At 49.1% G+C, this 19,519-nt stretch overlaps 2 protein-coding genes across 3 annotated transcripts in view; one reads left to right on the forward strand and one right to left on the reverse strand.

Annotated features, from left to right (window-relative positions):
- The first annotated feature begins 5,212 nt into the window (after positions 1–5,212).
- Positions 5,213–10,686, forward strand: PCBD1 (pterin-4 alpha-carbinolamine dehydratase 1). The gene is made up of 4 exons (XM_005530525.3): positions 5,213–5,462; positions 8,531–8,662; positions 8,986–9,066; positions 9,567–10,686. Exons 1-4 carry the CDS (start codon positions 5,460–5,462, stop codon positions 9,663–9,665), a joined length of 315 nt encoding a protein of 104 aa, XP_005530582.1. The 5' UTR covers positions 5,213–5,459; the 3' UTR covers positions 9,666–10,686.
- Positions 10,687–11,113: 427 nt separating this feature from the next.
- The window catches only part of SGPL1 (sphingosine-1-phosphate lyase 1), a 30,107-nt gene continuing 21,701 nt past the window's right edge, over positions 11,114–19,519 (reverse strand). For both annotated transcript variants that reach the window (XM_005530526.3, XM_088059879.1), the window contains exons 8-14: positions 18,845–18,950; positions 18,290–18,388; positions 17,386–17,535; positions 16,167–16,405; positions 15,471–15,617; positions 14,454–14,574; positions 11,114–14,372 (exon numbers count right to left, since the gene is read on the reverse strand). In XM_005530526.3, the coding sequence (XP_005530583.1) occupies positions 14,232–14,372; positions 14,454–14,574; positions 15,471–15,617; positions 16,167–16,405; positions 17,386–17,535; positions 18,290–18,388; positions 18,845–18,950 (1,003 nt within the window). In that variant the 3' untranslated portion in view covers positions 11,114–14,231. The remainder of the gene's footprint in view (positions 14,373–14,453; positions 14,575–15,470; positions 15,618–16,166; positions 16,406–17,385; positions 17,536–18,289; positions 18,389–18,844; positions 18,951–19,519) is intronic.

The following is a 19,519-nucleotide window of genomic DNA, read 5'->3' on the forward strand; positions in this document are numbered from 1 at the left end:
TCCCCCAGGAGCTCACAGCACCAGTGATTTTCTACTCTGGGTCAGAAACAACCCCCTCCCTTTCTCCTTCCTCCCCTCCAGCTCCAACACTTTGGCTTTGCAAGGTCATAAACACTGAGGAGTCATTTCCAAGGCCAAGGCACTACTCAGACAACCTTCAGCAGCACTTCAGAGGGATTTCAACAGAAGTCCAAGAGCTGAAACAAACCACCACATTTTGAGCCCAAAACTTCCAAGCAAGACACAGCTGTCACAGGGGACAGCAGAGCTGCCTGGACTCACACACAGCTCCATTTTGCTGTAGCACATCCACGGAGTGTCCAGCCCAGGCTGTGAATCAATGACACTTTGTAGTATTTCATCGCTCCCCTCCTTTCCGTGCCTGCCTCAGGAATTGTTTATCCCCGGACTTTGAAGCGAGCTGCTCTGTTACCTAATTTGCTACCCCCAGCAGGTGAGGCACAGTGGCATTTTGGGTTCTTAAGATTGCCACGTACACAGTTTTCCCATTAATTTTGATCCTGCTTTGAACAAACAGCGCAGACAGCATGGTCCAGTGGTCCTTCCCACTAATAGCAAGAACAAGCAGGGCACAGGAATTCAGTTTGTGAGAAGCAGCACAAAGCTCATTAGGCTGGGGAGGAAGAGAGTGGTAATGTAAATAAGAGAGTAACCTCATCAAAAGAGTGTGTTTAATGCTAACAAGGAAAAAAAGAAAATCAGTGCTGCACCTGACATGAATATCATGAGTTTCCAGTAGCAGGTTGTGCATTAAGAAAAATGCAAAATTTGGCAGTGTTTCTCCAGCAGCTCCCTGTGCACCACATTCCATGCCTGGATACTACTCCGTGCCTCCACACTTCCCCAGCTCACCTCCTGGGAGGGCTACAGATGAAGCTGAACACCCAAGCCCACTCCCACAGACAATCTGTGAGAGACAGGCACACCCCCCAGCCACCTGGCAACCATTTGTCACCAAAAAAATAAAAAACAAAACCACTCTGTCTGCTCTCTCAGCCCCGATTGGAGAAAAAAAAAATCTACTATGAAAAGCACACAGACAGATTTAAGAAACTAAAATCACAATTCTACTGTATAGCAAAGCTCCTGGAGTTGGCCTCTGTCCACTCTAGCACCCTCATCATGTGCCATGGCCTATAAACTGCTTCTCTATCTCCAAGGAAATCACTGTCTTAGAATATTTTTTCTTCTCTCTGCATCTCCTGTGTTAAAATCCCTCCTTCCTTCTAAAGCTTCCCCAGGTGTTAAATACCTCACTAATCTCTGAGCAACTGTTTTCAACTGGCTTTGTAGCCTGATGTTTCTGGTTCTGATCAGAGGGTTTGTTCGCCCAAAAAGCGTCCGTACCATCTCTAATCCTACCCCATAAAACATTTGTACAGACAAATGATTCATCTTTACATCCACACACAGGGCCCCTCTCCTGTCCCCTTACTGCTTTTTTCCTACAACTGCAAAGTTGGGAATAAAACCCTAGGACTTGAAAACAGAAATGGCAGCTGAATGATCTGGGGACCGGCATTTAGCAGAGCCTGTTGCAGTAGGGACCTACGAGCTGAGCAGGGGCTCTCCATCAGGAACTGGAGCGACAGGACAAAGGGGAATGGTTTTAAACTGAAAGAGGAGGGATTTTGAGGGGATGTTGGGAAGAAATTCTTCTGTGTGAGGGTGGAGAGGGACTAGGACAGGGTGACCAGAGAAGCTGTGGCCGATCCGTCCCTGGAAGTGTCCAAGGCCAGGTTGGATGGGGCTTGGAGCAGCCTGGGATGGTGGAAGGTGTCACTGGATGGGCTTTAAGGTCCCTTCCAATCCAAACCATTCCATGATCTCCAGCAATCTGGCTGGAGAGACACCCTCAAGGCAAGCATGTCCCAGCAATGGCACTGATGTTCCAATGGCTTTGGAACACAACCGAAGGATCTGGAGATGGTTCTCATGGGAAACAACCTGATCCCGAAGGTCCAGCTGAAGAGCTGCTCTGCAGGGCCAGGAACCACTCCTGGTTTTCGGGACCAGGAAGGTTTCTGAGAGCTCTCACTGTGCCCTCCTGCAAGAGACTGCCGTTCCAGGAACATTCCTTGTTTTCCAGCATTTTCCTGACCCCTAGTGACAAGACGTGGCTGTACAGCAGCCGCTTAACATGCAGTGCCGAACTCTCATGAATAAACAAGGAACGAAACTCTTTAACGTGACAAAGCTGTTTCCAGATCTGTCAAGATACTCACCCCTCCGTCACCCCTGCAAATTTGCCAGAAAATCCAACCTGTTTAACAAAGAGGCTCAGGTTTGGGCTGAAAGTCAGGAAACAAGCAGAATGAATACAAGAAGCTTCCCTTGCGCCGGGCTCCAGCTGTGCCCAGGGAAGCCGAGTTATAGGACTAATCCATCAGCAAAGCAGACAAAACAAGGGGTGGGGAGGAGGCAGTTTTGATGGATTGCCTTCCCCCAGGGCAAATGCATCCTGTTGCAGGGACCTGGATGACCTTGGCAAGGCAAACTCCATGATGTCACCACTGCCTGCTCCAGACCATGGAGCAAACTCCTGGGAAGGGGGTGGACCAGACCTGTGACACAGGGGTACATCAGCTGCCAGGAGCCAGGGCCCTTGTGTTTGGTTCCAAGGGCAAACACAGAATCCAAACAGGATTATTTTGTCCCAACTCTGAGTTTCCTATTCTAAACCATGCCAGGTTTCTCCATGAAGTGACTTGGAACTTCAGCACCATTCTGACATAGGAGAAGGGATCCATGGCAAAGTGATCTCGGATACCTTGGACTCAGGTTTGCATCATCACCCTCCTCTGGGACACTTCCCTTTAGTGAAACACTGCTCACTCCTATATCCTCTGATATTCCTGGAAGCAGTCACCTCCCACTTTGGGATTCATGTGTTTGACATATTAGAAGTGGTTATGCTATTGTATTGCCATTTTTCCCACCTTATTTTCCTTGCAGGGTACTCTGCCTGAGACAAAAGACCTTAACCTGACACACAGTGTGAGCAGAACAAGGCCCCAGTTTCTGCCAGCCTCCGATTTATTTTGTTTGTTGCTCTGAGGGCCTCACTGATTTTGATAAAACACTGCTACAAGAGGAAATCTCACACATAATTAATTAATTAATGATTCATTTCTCTTTATTGGGCCCTTTTGTCAACTTAAACTTGTCACACCTGCCATAAATCCCCTCCAGTGCTAAACAAACTCCTTAATTAAATCTATTGTGCCATGAGAGCAATGTTTCAGATTGCAGATGATGAAAGAGTTTGGCCCACCCTGGTTTAAAACACCCTTTGGGTCACAGCTTCTCTGGGCAACCTGTGCCAGGGCCTCCCCACACCCACAAGGAATAATTTCTTCCCAATATCCCATCTATCCCTGCACAAGCAAATTTTGAGATGGGAGACAGAACACTGCTTCCAAGCAAAGCAGTTTTCAGGGTAAGATATATTTTGTTAAAAAGTTATTGACAAAATAAGAATATCAGTAGTGAGTGGTATGAGACCTCCCTCCAAATACGGTGAATATTGTACATGTGTGGGTTTAGCTGCCACCAAAAGCAGCACAGATGTAAAACAGACAAAAAGGAAAGGGAAAAAGAGCAAAAATCTGTTCCCAGTAAACAGGTTCACCCCTTGCACAGGGTGCAAACTGCTCTGAGCAAACACCTTGCCCAACACCCCTCAATAAATCATTAAAAACAAACCTAACGGGTGCCATTTCAGATGGGGAAATTAAAACTGTGCAGAAGGGGAACTTAGAGGTTCAGGTGTAGGAGTCAGCCAAAGGATTCCCCTGGACACAATTCCACACTGTAGAGTGAGGAAAATCTCAACTGCTCTGTTGTTTTTCAGGACCAGTCCATTCCTCTGCAAGAGACCCCTCTCATGAACTGTTGGCAGAAAAAGCTGGAGAGAAAATGCCATTACAAAGGAGCTGAGCAGTCAGAAGACAGTGTAAGGAATCCTTCTTCTCCTGATGTTCTCCACCTCTAGGGAGCTGAGGTGGCCATCAGTTGCTCTGCACTGGCAGCACTCATGTTGCCAAGAGAAATAGGATCAGATCCTATTTCTGGAGTAAAATCCAATGAAGGGAAAGCCAGGTGACATGAGGGATTTGCTTCCTGCCCATCTCCAGATCAATAGGGAGGCCAACAGAGGCACTGTCACCCAGCCCAGCTGCCCTCAGTTCACCTGCTCAAAATATTATTTACAGGGGCTCTTCTGGGCTGTGATGAAATTGATAATCCTGCACTTCCAGCTTAGGCCAAGAAAATATTCTGCTGGCCTTTCCCAACCCTACAAGCACCTGATTTCATTGCTGGAAACCTCAGAGCACACCTCCTCCTGCCATCCACAGCAAAGCTTCCAGCCCCACATCTGCACACAATTATTTTCTTCTGAGATGCTTCATTGCTCTGCAAGTCTTTTCTCTCTGGACAGGCACTCAGGATCTCCCAGGACACAAAAGATGCTCATTTTTCCTTTTCATTACCCTGGCAAACACTACAGAGGGAAAAAAGAAAAAAAGAAAAAAAAAAAAAAGGAAAGGATCTGCTTCCTTCTAACTTGCCTGCTGAAAAAACAAATAATCTCTGTGGTACCCACAATCCCTTACAGTAGAAAACAAAATGTGCACAAGAGTATATACAAGGGATGTATGTCCTACTGTATTAAAAAATAAAAAAAAATCTGGAATTAGTTGCTTCAGAGGTGAAGAAAGCCATGAGGGAATAGCAGGGGGCTGAATTTCTGTCTGCCACGTACACCAGCACAGTAAAAAATTGTTGTCAGCACTGGAAAAGTGCCCGTCATGTGAGTGGGTTCAGCAGACGACGAGCTGCAGGACATGGGCACAAATCCATCTGGCCTGGAGAGGGAAAATGCCAGGGAGCAGCACTCAGCATCCATGAACACACCACTCCCTCGCAACGGCAGAAAACACATCAAGAACGCTCGGAATGTTGCGTGGGGCACTTGGCCTCCTTCCTCCCCATTCCCACGGTTCTCAGTCCCCGGGCAGTCCCAGACAACGCAGCCGAGGATGCTCCGGGATGCACCATCACCCTCCTCACACCTGCTGCCAGCAGCATCCAGCGGTGCTGGCTCCAGCTGCCCCCTCCATGCCGCTCCACCTTTTCCTTGTGCCCCGGGCTAAGGAAGCGACCCGCAGCAGAAGGGTGCGCGGTTCAGGGGGAAAGCGCATCGTGCCGTGCAGGGCTTCCGAGACAGCCTGTCTGGGCATCCCCGGAGCCCCACGGCCCCGTGCGGCCTCACAGGCAGGTGGCCAGTGCTGGCAAGGCTCGGCTGGCCGTGGGTGGACCCGGTAGCCTCGCCACGCCTCCCGCCATCCCGGACGAGCCCCGGCTCCGGCGGGATCCGGCACGGCGAGCATCACCCCACCCGCAGCGGGGACGGAGGGCACGGAGAGCCGCGGGCCATGGTAAGTTCGCTGCTGGGGAAAGCCGGCTGCTTGTTCTGCCTTTTCGAAGGCAGAAATGCTCCAGCGGCAGCTGGAGGCTCCGAGGAGAGGCAGGAGGGAAGGGGGAAAGGAGCAGGGCGCTGCGGTTAATCAGTAACGCGGGAGCTCCGCCGGCTCCTGCTCCATTTCCGAAGGCAGCGCTCTCCAGGCTCATTCCTCTGCAAGGAGGAGGGAAAAGGTCCCCCAGCAGTGACCCTCCCCACATTCTGTAGGGCAAGGACGACCACCCAAGTGTGCTCCATCTGCACAGCCCTGCAACACGCCCGGCCCGGCTGGAAATCGGCTTTTCCACAGCAGCAAAAGCCCGTGGGCCTTGTGGAGTGCACCAGTCCAGCCCTGCCTGCCCGCCCAGGGCTGACTCCTGTACTTTCTCCTAGGTGGAAATTCCACCTTTCATTAGGAAAAAATCCTTCCCTGTGAGGGTGGGGAGGGCCTGGCACAGGGTGCCCAGAGCAGCTGTGGCTGCCCCTGGATCCCTGGAAGTGTCCAAGGCCAGGTTGGGCAGGGCTTGGAGCAGCCTGGGATAGTGGAAGGTGTTCCTGCCCATGGCAGGGGGTGGAACTGGATGGGCTTTAAGGTCCCTTCCAACTCAAACCATTCCAGGATTCTATAAAAGGGAAGATTTTAGTTAGAGAATGAGGGTTCAGAGTCTCCCAATTTTCCATGCTGTTCCTTTCCCTCAGTTTCACAACGCATCTACTTGGTTTCCTGCTGGCAAAAAAAAAAATAAAAATCCCAACTTTTTGGCAGTTGAGGACCAGCAGAAAAAAACAAAATAATTTCATTTCCCTAATGAGAAGAGTGCGTTTTAAAGGAGTGAAGGCATTAACATGCCTTCTTGACAAAAGCAGCAGGCTGGCCAATGTCCTGGGGTGGAGAAGGATGGATTGGAGCAGGATGGAGGGCAGGGGGAGTGCTCCAGGCAGAGGGTTTGCCCTGTGGCACAGCCAGAGGAGCTGGCTCTGTGTGCTCTGTGGGCCAAACCTCAGCCATCCATGCCTTCCCCTGGTGCTGGGAGGAGCTGGACTGGAAAAAGCCCCGGGGGCCATCCTCCCACAGAGTCACAACGGAGAAAAAGAACAATTACACCACTTACACCACGGAGAAAAAGAACAATTGCACCATGTCCCTTTGTTGCTCTGCCCAGGGAAGGCTGGTTTGGAACCCAGCCCCCTGCATCCATACCCCTCTGCTCCAAACAACAACTCCAGCTTTTACCTTAGCTCCTCTCGTTAGCACCCACAAGGAGCAGGTTTTAGCCAGCTCCTGGTCCCAAATCCTGGTGCAGCCCTGCCCTATTCCCATCAGAGCCCCCAGGGGTGCCCCCCTGGCAGCGCCCTGTGCAGAGCCATCCTCTGTCCCCACGTTATCCAGTTGCTAAGATACCTGTGCCCAGCTTATCACACCATCAGCAGGGAAGGGCAACGGCTCAGGGTTTATTGAGCTAAGTCGTGTTTACTCACTGCCTTCCCTCCCAGCCCAGCGCTCTGTTGACATTTTGGGGGTGGAGAGGGAGTGACAGAGCTGGGGCTGGCAGGGGATTGTCCAAAATATGCAGAGGCAAGGAAGGCCTTCCCCAAAAATCCTGCAGCTGCAATGCCAGGGGGAGAGAAAGCATTCCACCCCACGCTAGGGTTCAGTGACACCCTGGCACTCTGCATTCCGTGCAGTCTAAGGGTCATGGATACACAGACATGTAGGCAACCACTCAGCCATGGGAATGGGGTATCACCTTTCCAATCTTCCCAAAAACATGCAAGAACCACACACAAAAACATTCGTTTCACAGCTGGTTCTTTGGTTCTGTACATCCTGTGAGCAGGAAAACCATAGGAGAGGATGATTTGCCTCAGTTGCTCTGTTGTTTAAGGTGCCATTTCTGAGAAATGATGCCCAAGCAAAGTGTCTCAAGGGGCTGCTGACCAAATACCCATAAAAAACTGGGTCAGATTTGTCAAAACTCATATCTGGCTTGCTATACTTGGCTCTACAGCACATAAAAGAAAATAAATTGCAAAGAGGCCTATATCATCATCACCAACTGGAAAGATCAACTCACCCAAACCTGCCAGAGCTCAAGGACTTCTCAGGCACACGGCTAGATTCTTGGGGCTGTCCTGTGCAGGGCCAGGAGTTGGAGTTTGATGATCCTTGTGGGTCCCTTCCAACTCAGAACAATCTGTGATTCTGTGAAAGAATTTTAATTGCCAGAACATAATATTTCAGAGAGCAGTGCCCCTCTGCACTCTTTCCTGCCTTCCCCGCTGAGCCAGAGCAGAGCTGGCTCGGGCAGCCCCCATCCCCAAGAGCTTAATTTTAGTTTCATCTCTGCCTATAAACACTCCTCAAAGCCAAGAACTGCTGCTTCCCCACTACCACCCCTTAAAAACTAAGTACCAGCAGCTCTGCCCAAGGCAGAGCTCAACCACAATCCCTCCCCTCTTGCCCTTTGTTCCTCACAGGCAGAAACAGCCTCTTAAAATCCATTGTAATATAAAGGAGATGGAAAAAGCAGCTGAACTGCAGCTTAGTGTGACTCATCTCTGATCCACACTTCTTTCTCCTCAAAAGCAGGCTCACAATAAATGAATGAATAAATAAATAGATAAATAAATAAATAAGCCCTCCTGCTTGGAGAACCCTAAAGCAGCTCTCAGATCTAGAAATGATCACAAGAGCTTCAGCTTTTTAAGCTTTTTTTTTTTTTCCCCAGAAGATTATATGTAAAAGAAAATGTATTTTGGGAGTTTAACTTCATGCAGGTTATGATTTCTTAGTGCCTCAGGTACTGTGGGAGGTGTTGCAGGTGAGAGGACAGAAGGGACTGGCTGGGCTTCCTTGGTACATGCAGGATGTATTCCAGGCAGGGAGCAGAGGACATTGATATTCCAACCCTCCCACCCACTCTGCAGCTGCCTCCATGTTCCCATAACCCCACGACCCATGGGCTGCCTCACTGCTCTAAACATCTGCTTCATCCCACTTCTGCCACGCTGACCTGCTCCTCTTCACTTTCCTTTCCTTGCCAGGCAGGAAAAGCCCACAGGCTGAGCACGGAGGAGAGGGAGCAGCTGCTGCCAAACCTGCGAGCTGTGGGGTGGAACGAGGTGGAAGGCAGAGATGCCATCTTCAAAGAGTTCCACTTCAAGGACTTCAACCGGGTACAAGCACCAGGGGCACGGAGTTTTACAGCCAGGTTGTGGAGCAGGGAGTCCCCTCTGCAAAGCTCAGCCAAAGAAAGCCCTCCATGTCACTCCTGACATGAATGGCTGAGCAACATAACCTGCCCAAGACACCAAAGTGCTCGACCCGGCATAGAGTTTGTCTGGGGAAGACTCCTGAGGAGGAGGAAAACCCATAGAAAACTCCCAGAATATCCCAGGCCTTGCATTTGGTTGGCAGCGTAAAATTAATAGTAATGGGGTGAAAACCAATATGCTGCAGGGTAAGTAGTTCAGAGATAACTTTCCTTCTTACCCTTCAGGCCTTTGGCTTCATGACCAGAGTGGCTCTACAGGCAGAAAAACTGGATCACCATCCCGAATGGTTCAATGTGTACAATAAGGTAAGCAACACGGATGGTGGGGACAAAGCAGAGCACTTCAGGGAGCAGCTCCCTTTTCTGAGGGATAAAACAGGTCCTGTTCTCATCAGCAGGACCTCTTCCCTCAGCTATTACTCCTGTATCACAGCCAGCCTACAGCTATCACAGATCCTTTCTTCCTCCTTTTTCCCCGTCCAGCTGAGGAGCAGCTGCCACAGGCTGGCACCAGGCTTGCTTTTTTAAACCTGTATCAAGTAGCAGCCACAGGAAAAGCTTCTGGGGAAAGAGTGAGCTGAAAATGGGCACAGGTGGCTGCTGTGACCAAGGCAGAGGTGGCAGTGACAGCCTGTGGCCAGGATGAGCTGTAGGAAGGAGAAAATCCAGGCAAAGTGCCAGAGCGCCTCTGCCACCCCAGGGAATCTTGCTAACAAGTTTGGAGCTACTGCTTCATCAGATGTAGCATTGGGAAATCCAGTCCTGCTGTTTCTGTCAACAACCCTTGGCCTGTCTGTCTGCTGTAGGTTCACATCACCTTGAGCACCCACGACTGCGGAGGTTTATCGGAGCGAGACATCAACCTGGCCAGCTTCATCGAGCAGGTGGCAGCTTCCCTCTCCTGACCAGGGATCCACGCAGCCAAAAACCCTCTGTGCCGCCGAGTCCTGCCTAGATGGCTGCACCCAAAAAGCATTTTCCCACTTCCAAGCTAGATCCTGGATCCAGACAGCCCAGCACCTCGCCAGCCTCCCCAGCGCAGCTCAGATGGATGGAGGCACTTCTCAAGGTGCACGTATCCATCTCCAATCTTGCAAATTCCATCTTTAAACCCTTTCTTAGCCATGTGATCCCACACCCACGTGCTGAGCCTCTTACCAGAAGTCAGTCATATCATAAGAGTCATGGGATGGTTTGGGTTGGAAGGGATCCTTAAAGATCACCTCTCCTTCCACCCCCTGCCATGGGCAGGGACACCTTCCACTATCCCAGGCTGCTCCAAGCCCCATCCAACCTGGCCTTGGACACTGCCAGGGATCCAGGGGCAGCCACAGCTGCTCTGGGCACCCTGTGCCAGGGCCTCGCCACTCTCACAGGGAAGAATTTCTTCCCAATATCCCATCTAAATCTATTCTGTGTGAATCCATCCCCCCTTGTCCCGTTACTACATGCTCTTGTAAAAAGTCCTTCTCCATGTTTCTTGTTGGTTCCTTCAGGCACTGGAAGGCTACAATTAAGTCATCCCAAAGCTTCTCTTCTCTGGGCTGAACAATCCCAATTCCCTCAGCCTTTCCTCATAGCAGATGTGCTTCATCCCCTCTGACCATCTTGGTGCCTCCCCTGGACTGGCTCCAACAGGTCGATGTCCTTCCAGAGTCAAGTTACACCACTGCACCAGTAAATCTGTCCAGAGCCTGCCCCCATCCAGCCCCTGTTACTCCTTACCTCCTGGGATGTGCTTTCTGCCTAAAACGTGTTTTGTGAACCCTCTAGCTTCTCTGTAACCAAGCAGCAAGGTGCTGTGCAATTTGTCATTGCTGTAACCCCTCTCTAGCAGTATTACATCCAGGTCTCACCCCGACTGGAGCCAGCCTTTAGTAGGATACCAACCAAAAATGTTTACAATAAACATTTCATTTAACCTGATGGCTTTTTGGAAAGAGGCCTCCCTGATCAAATGACACCAACAGGTTTTCCCAAGGGCAGGTACTGCCCTGACTGCTCTCCAGAAGGTGCCCCTGCCACAGAAAAACTTCACACAGAAATGGCAGGTACATTCACTTCAGAGCAATTGGGGTCTGAAAGACAAAGAGATGATCAAAGCCAGGGCAGGTAAAAATTGCTCTTGTAAAATCACAGCTGGGGCACAAACACAGGCAAAGTACAACCAAAAGGCACAAAAGCAGCATGGCACCAGGGCAGGGGCTGCTTAGGGTGGAACACTTCCCAAAAAGAGGAAGGGTGGGTGGATTTGGTGGTCCAAGATCTTCACTGATACAATGAACAATCCCATGTGAAACCAACAGCATCTGCTTTCAGCACAAGTCCGGGGAAAAACACTACAAACACTCAGTTCAGGTATTTTTTTCTTCTCTTTTTTTAACCCTTTAAAGTTCTACAAAGTATTGATAGAAAATCCATAGCTCTTAAAACTTCCAGCATCCTGGAACATGACACACAAGATGCAGACATGGACACCACCTTCATTTTGACAGAAGGACAGAGCAGTCCTCAGGCAGAGTTAGTAAGATTCATAAACCATCCTCCCTGTCACAGACCAGGCTGTGCAGGAGCAAATTCCAGGAACAACAGGTCCCCATTCATTCAAACAAGTACTGAAGCAGAAAAAGAAGAGCTCAGTGAGCCTAGATAGCTAAAATGCAGGCCCATTTTCACCAGCTCTCCAGCTATTTCAGCCTCCAGTTCAACAGTGGCAAATCAGAGCAAAGCAGAAAACTGCCATCAGATTGACTCATCCCATTTGTCCATTCAAAAGTCCTCATGGATTTATTGGGCAAGGTATTATTGTGTTGTACGCAACCCTTCCGCTCCCCTCTTCCCCAAGTCATCAGAAAAGTGCAGATGAAATCCATGGCATGAAGACACATATCTCTTCTTGGTCCATCCCATTGGATACTCTTCATTCTAGTACCTAAGAACAGGTGAATCCCTTGGGAGTGCTTTCTAACAAGCAACAAATTGAGCGTCCCGCTTGGAAAAGCTGAAAATCCCAAAGGAATTAACAGGGGCAAGGATCCCCCCCAGGTCTAAAAGTACCGTCCAGTTTCAGATCATAATCCAGTTCATCAAATTCTTCTTCTTCTTCTTTTTGTCTTTGAAACAATCACACAGCCTGTAAATCCACTTTTCCAAGACCATTTGGCATGATAAAGTAGATGCAGATTACATGTTAGGTGACAAGGATGAATAAAAACTACACACCAGGGAATTACAGTGGCCTATTCCCGACCACAGGATTACATTTATAGTGTGGGACAAATACACATGGAACGGTTAAACCCACAAATATTATTAATAAGCAAAGCCTAGAATAGAATACATTGACTTACAAATAACATCTTCAAAAACATCCAAAAATGTGAAATGGAGCACTGATCTGTTAGATCCACCTAATTCCTGGGAGGAAAACGCAACCAGGGAAGGAAGAGAAGGGAGTTTTGCTCTCCTTCAACCTACCCTAATCCACCCACCCCTTCTTTCTTTTAAAGCAGAAACAGAAAGAGTACCTCCCCTTTTTTTTTTGTTTCGTTTTGTCAAATCTCGGTTCCAAAGAGAACCATCACAGTAGCCAGACGCTGAAGACTGTCTCCAAAGTACTGCAAACTCAGAGATACAGTAATGGCCACATTGGCAAGACCTTGAGAGAACAAACAGGTCCAGCACAAACTGCCAGAGCTGATACCACCATCAAGAGAGTCTTGGGCAATTCAATGATTTCAAAGGGGCTCAGAGACTTACATGAAGTCATCAAGCTCAGGGCAGATGGCCAAAATGCTTGTGTCTCTTAGCACAGGGAATAAAGCTGTTGGAAAGCCAGGATCCTTCCCACAATGGCTGGGCCCAAGGCTGCGCTGGTTTGTGCAGGAGCTTGTCAGTGACCTTCTCATTCCTTAAAATTCCTGCGCTTCAGCTTCAGGCTGACAGGCTACAGCAGAGAGATGCCTTCAGATGCCCTGCACAGGGCTGTGCAGACACGGCGTGAAGTCTTCGCCTCTCTGCTCCATGCAAAAAGCTCAGAGGAAACATGGGAAAGCCCTGCAGGATTAACTTGAGAGATTCTGGCTTGTCCTTGAGGCCACAGCAGCCTCACAAGGAAAACTCTCACACTAAAAACGGTGGGGAAAAATAGGAAGGCTGAGCCACGTGCCCATGGCTGGAACACCTCTGACTTGCTGCATCCTTTCCTCTGCTTCTCCCAGCATCTCTGTAATACTGTGAAGGGACTTGGCTCATTGCAACTACTTTCCTACCTAACAGGCAAGGGTGCTTCCTCTGAGGCCAGCCTGCCTTTGAGGTTTGTTTTCAGAATTAGTACCATAAAGAAATGACCACAAACAATGTCATGGTCAAACAGCTGAACCCTCCAACCCTCCCTGGCATGTCACAAAAAAAAAAAAAGCCAGAGAAGCATCAAGGCACAATGGTGAATGCCCTTTTGAGAATGTGCCTTAAAAGAATCAGTGCAAAGAGCTGAGATTACTGCTATTACAAAAGTCACCTTTTTGATACTAAAAGACCGTGGTAAAAAAAACATCTATGCACGACGTCCCTGGCTGTGACATGGGCCAGGGCCTGGCTGGCTCTGCTACAGCATCGTGAGGGGACAGTGTAAAACCTTCAAGTTCTGAACAGTGAAATGAGCTTTGCACCTCCCTCCAGATTTGTGCAAGGGAAAACAGCATTCCTGGGTGGTCAAGGCATGTCTTCTTCAAGAGGCAGAGGAGCAAAACAGCCACGATGTACCCGGGGTTTTCAGTACCATCCAGTTCCTCTCCCTACACCACCTGCTTGGTTTCTATTTCTGCAGTTGTTCCAAGAGATTCCAGAAAAGGATTTTGTGTTGCTTTTTTCTCCCCCTCAGTAGATATTGATTGCAGTCTCACTGAGATCTCCAGAGGGGATTTCAAAAGGAGGCCACTACCTTCCCTCTGCCAATTTATCAGCTCTGCATTACACAGATATAAGGCTCCCAGCATGGTCTGTTAAATGCAGCAGCCTACAGGAATACTCAAGAGAAAACAGAATTTCCAATTTACTGTCTACCATTAACTTCCGGGAAGACTGGAGCCATGGAACACAATGTGAGAACTCGAATTTAACACTTGGCTGGACACTGGCTGAATACCAGGTCTGAGGAGGAGAAACAACATGGAATGAAGTGACATGCAGAATACCTGAGGAATTCGGAGCTGTGGAATGGACATTCAATTCACCATCAATAGCCATGATGAAAACAGGCAAGGGGGGAGGGAGGAAAAGCCCTAAAACAGAAATTGGGCATGAAAACAATGCAGATTTCAGAACAGACTAAGACAGGGAAGGATTATTTCCAGATCAAGCCACCCTCAGGCCTGCAATTGTAGGAACAAAGGAACTGCAATCTCTTTCCCTAGGAAACCTTTGGAACCACCCCAGTGCTCGCTGGCAAGGCACCGATTGTTGCACTACAGTCAGTGGTGGCTGGGAGAGCCATTCATGTGCTTTTCACTGCTGGGAACATCCGTGCTGTAGAGGCCATCCAGGTAGGCCTGGGAAATCTCCGCTACCAGGCTCCTGTCTGGGACCGACTGTGCCATTCCATAGATGGCTCCCTAAGCAGAGAAGAGCAGGCTGTTACACAGGAGAAACACCCTCAGCCCAAACCCCCCCTCACTGTGTGCTGGGCTCCTCACCATGCCGGTGGTCTTGGCGTTGAGGTCCTTCATGATGTCCTGGATGCTGTCCCTGACATCCTTCAGGAACTGCTCAGCAACGCCGGGCTTCGTGTGCAGCTGCGTGATGCAGAGATGGATGCTGGGCAGGCAGGGCAGAGGGCAGGGATTAACCACCTCCAGCACACACAGCTCCACGTTTTCTGAGCACCCAACAGCAGCTGAGCCCTTCTGTGGCCAGTGATAACTGTCTATCTCCTTAAAACAGACACTCACTAAGGGTAATCCCTGCTAAATGCTTGCTAGAACCAGCTCCTTCTTCCCTCCTTCCTGACTTCACAATTAGGTTAAAGTTTCTCACCTCATTCCAGGTACCTCTGGTGAGAAATAGGCAGCTGCCAGCATGCATGGTGACCCCTGCCATCATTTCCCTCTCCTTCCTCTGCAGCTTCTAAGCCACCACCAGAAGGAAACACCCACCTCTGAGCTATCCCCTCAAGCTCTCTGGACTTGGCTTTACATGGCCAGTTAAAATTTTTTTCAGTACAGCTGCATCTGGGACCACTGGCCCCCTTTGCCCACAGAAGCCCAACTTCCCACTTAAGGAAAGTCTGTGACAAAGATTAATTTTACATTGACAATCATCAGCCCTTCACTGCTGTTTTAATTTCCTTCATCTTCAGTGGGCAGTAAGAAGACAATAAAAATAAATAAATTAGTCTACAAACCCTCAGTTAACTAAACATGAGATAGAGCCTTGGTTATTTATATTCCTCTGATTGTATTATATAGAGGTAAACAGAAAGGGAGCCTCAGATATGTCCTCTGCCAGGCTCATTAAAATTACTATTACTTTATCCTCACTGCTGTATAATGGCAATTACAAAAGTGATTCCTGCTCTGCAGAGGAAAATTCCACATACAAATTATCAGCTATGGACAAAAGTACTCAGCAAATCACAAGAGCTACATGGCCTGAAGTTGACCATCTTGCATACCCTGGCTAAATCCATCACTCTCTGGTCTCCACACACTCACCTTGGTGGGAACTGTAGGACATTCAAGTTCCATCCTTTTGCAGCTAAAAAATTAGATAATCGATAGATGTCAAAAGTGTCCGAGCCAATGGAGAGGACAGACACCTCTGGCTTCCCAAAAATGAAGATGCTGTCGATTTTTCTCAACCTTGAAAAGAAGGAGGAGAAAAGAAATGACTGATCAAGGTTACAGGGTTCAGATATTCTGTCCACCCAGCTGGAGCATTAAAGGATAAGCTACAGAAGGGAACAGGTGGTAGCACATTCCCACCCAAAAATCATGCACCCAGCCCGAGCCTTTGGGACTTCCCAGAGGATCTGGGTCATTACATACCCTAAAGTCAAGTAAACTCAGGAAGAAATGGAAAAGAGAGAAGACGGAAAAGCAGAGAAAATCAGCTCTTAGATAGCCAGCTAAGCATCCCAACAAGGAAGAGTATAACCCTTCATTTGTCCTCCCTCCAGATTCCCCTCAGCCACGGCTGAGGCAGAAGGAATTCTCAAAGCCAAGCAGAATAAAGGTGCCTGCACCCCTCCCATCTGTGTTCCTCAGCTATCTGGGCACAAACAAATGTTCTCCTAGAATTGCCCAGTAGGTCCCCCCAAGAAAGTACCAGGGGAAAACAAAAGCAGTTTTGGAGGAGGGGTCCAGCCCAGGGCTGAAGAGCAGGATCCAAACTCTGAGGCACCCACGTACTCAGACTCGAGGAAACGGGCTGTTGTAATGATCCTCTTCGTAGCCTCCACGTAGCCCGACTCTCCGATGTGCAGCAGGGTTGCCCAACATGCAGCTATGATCCCACCAGGCCTGGAGCCTGCCACGGAGGGGGAGGCATAAATTCCCCCTTGCCAGTCAGGGGCTATGAAGAACTGGTACTTCCTGTACTCCTTGTCACTGTAGAGCACCACCGAGGAGCCCTTGGGAGCGTAGCCATACTGCAAGGGGCACAGAAAGGGTTAGAAAGCAGCAAGAGGACACAGGAATGTATCCAAATCCTCACCAAGATCCCATTTGTGGATCTGCTGGAGAGCAGAACACCTGGGACAGGCTGGATCCATGGGCAGAGCAAAGCAAAGTGCCAGGTCTTGCCCTGGGGTCACAGCAAAGCCCTGCAGCTCCAGGCTGGGGGAAAGCTGGAGAGGGCCTTGGGGTGCTGGTGGCAGTGGCTGTACATGAGCCACCGTGTGCCCACGTGGCAATGGCACCTGGCCTGGATCGGGAATAGTGTGACCAGCAGGAGCAGGGCAGTGTTGGGGGCCCTTGAGTGCTGCATCCAGTTCTGGACCCTCACAGCCCTGGAGAGCCCTGGAGGGGCTGGAGCGTGTCCAGGGCAGGGAACGGAGCTGGGAAGGGGCTGGAGCCCCAGGAGCGTCTGAGAGAGCTGGGAAAGGGGCTCAGCCTGGAGCCAAGGAGGCTCAGGGGAACCTTCTGGCTCTGCACAACTCCCTGACAGGAGGGGACAGCCAGAGGGAGGTCAGGTTCTGCTCAGAGAAAACAAATGACAGGACAAGAGGACACAGATTTAAGTTGTACTAGGGGAGGTTATGGTTGGAAATCAGGAGAAATTTCTTTGTGGAAGAGGAAAATGGGGCTGTCAGGGTTGAAGGGGCTGCCCAGGAAGGTGGTGGAGTCTCCATGCCTGGAGGTGTTCACAGAATGACTGGTGTGGCACTCAGTGTTCTGGTCTGATTGATCACGTGAGGTCACAGGTTGGACTCAACCTTGGAAGTCTTTTCCAACCTGAGGAGTTCTGTACTTTAGCACATTGCACAAAGCACGTGAACAGAGCAGCCCCTACCCCTGCGCCTCAGTGCTCCTCCACACAGTAGGGAAAAAATGCCTGAAGGCAAGGATGACAAGAGGAATCACACCCCAAAAATGTAAGCACTGGAAGACCCTCTTGCCCTTTCCTTACCTTGTGGGTGTCAGCAGAAATGCTGGTCACACCTTCCACACGGAAGTCAAAGGGACGCTTTAGGGGGAACCCTGCCTTGTCCATGAAAGCAATAAGGAATCCACCCAGGCAGGCATCCACATGGAAGGGGATTTTGTACTTCACTGCAAGCTGTGTGTAAACAAAAGATCAGAGAACATAATGATGTGGCTGGGGCACCCAAACTCCAGTCACCAAAATGAGTTTGGCATTTTACAGTTAGATGTTCACTGAACCCTTGGAGAGCATCACACCACTCTCAAGGTGATGTGGAAGGGCTGGCTGTTTGTGGGATGCCTTTTCCTGCACACAGGAAAAACCACGTGGCATTTTTGGTAGTTTGGTGTGTTTGCCAAAGGACTGTGACAACATTGTCTGAAAGGAGTATCCTCAATAAAGTAAAAAGGCGTGAGCCAAATGAACAGAAGGTCAGAGGCCCTGCCTGGTCACATACAAAATAAATAACTGGAGCACAGAGAGGAAAGAAATCAAGAGGTGTGTTCAGAAAATAAGATCCCAGCCCTTTCACTCCTACTCCCTCCAAGCGTTCCTCAGACTTCCACATCAATTTTGCTACAACCAGCAGGCCCTAAATCAAAGCCTTTTCACCAGGTGAGCCATTTAGGTGTTCTCTCCTTTCAGGTAGCAAAGAACAAGTACTTCTGGTTTGTCTCACCAAATTTTTGAGATTCCCCCTCAATCCCAAGCTGCATCCTACACACCCTGCTGTTGGTCAACAGCTCATTTGAGGACAGTAATAACCTTCCAGCCAGTGAGATCCCCCCACCAAATCCACTGCTCAGCATCCTGGAACCCCTCTACTCTTCTTGTGCTGGTTTTACTGCTACAACACACAAGTTCCTGCAGGTAGGGGTATCCTACCTACCTCTGCCACCTCTTCAATGGGGTCCATAATTCCATGTGGGAACTGGGGAGCAGAGCAGACCAGCATGGCTGTGTTCCTCGAGATAGCTCTCCTCATTGCCTGAAGATTTAAAGAGAGAAGATGCTCACATTCCATTTACCAAGTGCCATCCTGCCAAGAAAGATAAAGAGTAAGAATATGCAGAGTCTGGTCTTAAAAAACAATGCATAAAAGTGTACAGAGAGGAAAGCAACGAGCAACAACCTCTCATCATCCACTTGGAAATACCACAATATTTTCATTCACCCCCCTCTGAAATCTGGGGCTATTTATGAAATACATAAATTACCTGAGTCTGAATGACTCCCATGGGACAAAGGGATAACATCCAGTTATTTCAAATACAACTTCATCTGCAATGACAGGCACTTACTTGTGCTGTTTTTCATTGTTCACAGAAACTATTCCTCCCTCTTTATTCACTGACTTGCTACCTGAGGGTAGCAAGATGGGTAGATTTCTTGCCTAGTTGCTGTGCAATGTTAATTCCCTCACAGAGAGAGACTAAAGGGATACCTGAACATCCACTTCCATAGCCTTGGTCAGTGGTATTTGAATCAGCTTCATCCCAAAGTAGTGTGCTGCCTTGTCAAAGGCCGCATGGGCACTCACTGGGACCAACCTGGAAAAGGAAAAGATCAAATGAATATAACATTTGCTGTCTCCCATCTCGAGTGGCAGTGGCTGAACAGCCTTCATTAACCCTGTTTTCTGAGGCCTCATATCATTATCAGAGCCTTAAATGTTGAGAGGGAAGAAAAGAACCACCAGTGTTTCAATTCCTTTTACATTTTCCCCTCAAAGCAATTAACCAGAGAAATATTTTCCATGCACCATCTAGAAAAGAGGCAGCACATTAGAGACAGCAAATCCTCCATTAGCAGTGTAATAATTAGCACAATTCCTCATTTGAGCTCCAACCAGCCCAACTCCAGCCTCAGAGTTTTCAGACTAAGCCCTCTTTGATCTGTATAAATCAAACCCCTTGAATACTTCAAAGGGCCTGACAATCTCTGCTCGAGAGCAGAGCTGATCTGAGCAGGCTGTCTAGAGCAGCAAACAGGTATTGCCAAACTACAGCTGCTCAGCACAGCCCCCAGCAACATCTGTGCCCCTCAAGCTGCTTTAAAACTTCTTGTGCTTTTGAACTCTTCTTTCCACACAGGTTTCTCTCCTCCAGACAGAGACAGA

This window comes from Pseudopodoces humilis, chromosome 9 (genome assembly GCF_049639895.1).
Source record: "Pseudopodoces humilis isolate 2021_Gansu_Grassland_sample_001 chromosome 9, ASM4963989v1, whole genome shotgun sequence".
Lineage (NCBI taxonomy): Eukaryota > Metazoa > Chordata > Aves > Passeriformes > Paridae > Pseudopodoces > Pseudopodoces humilis.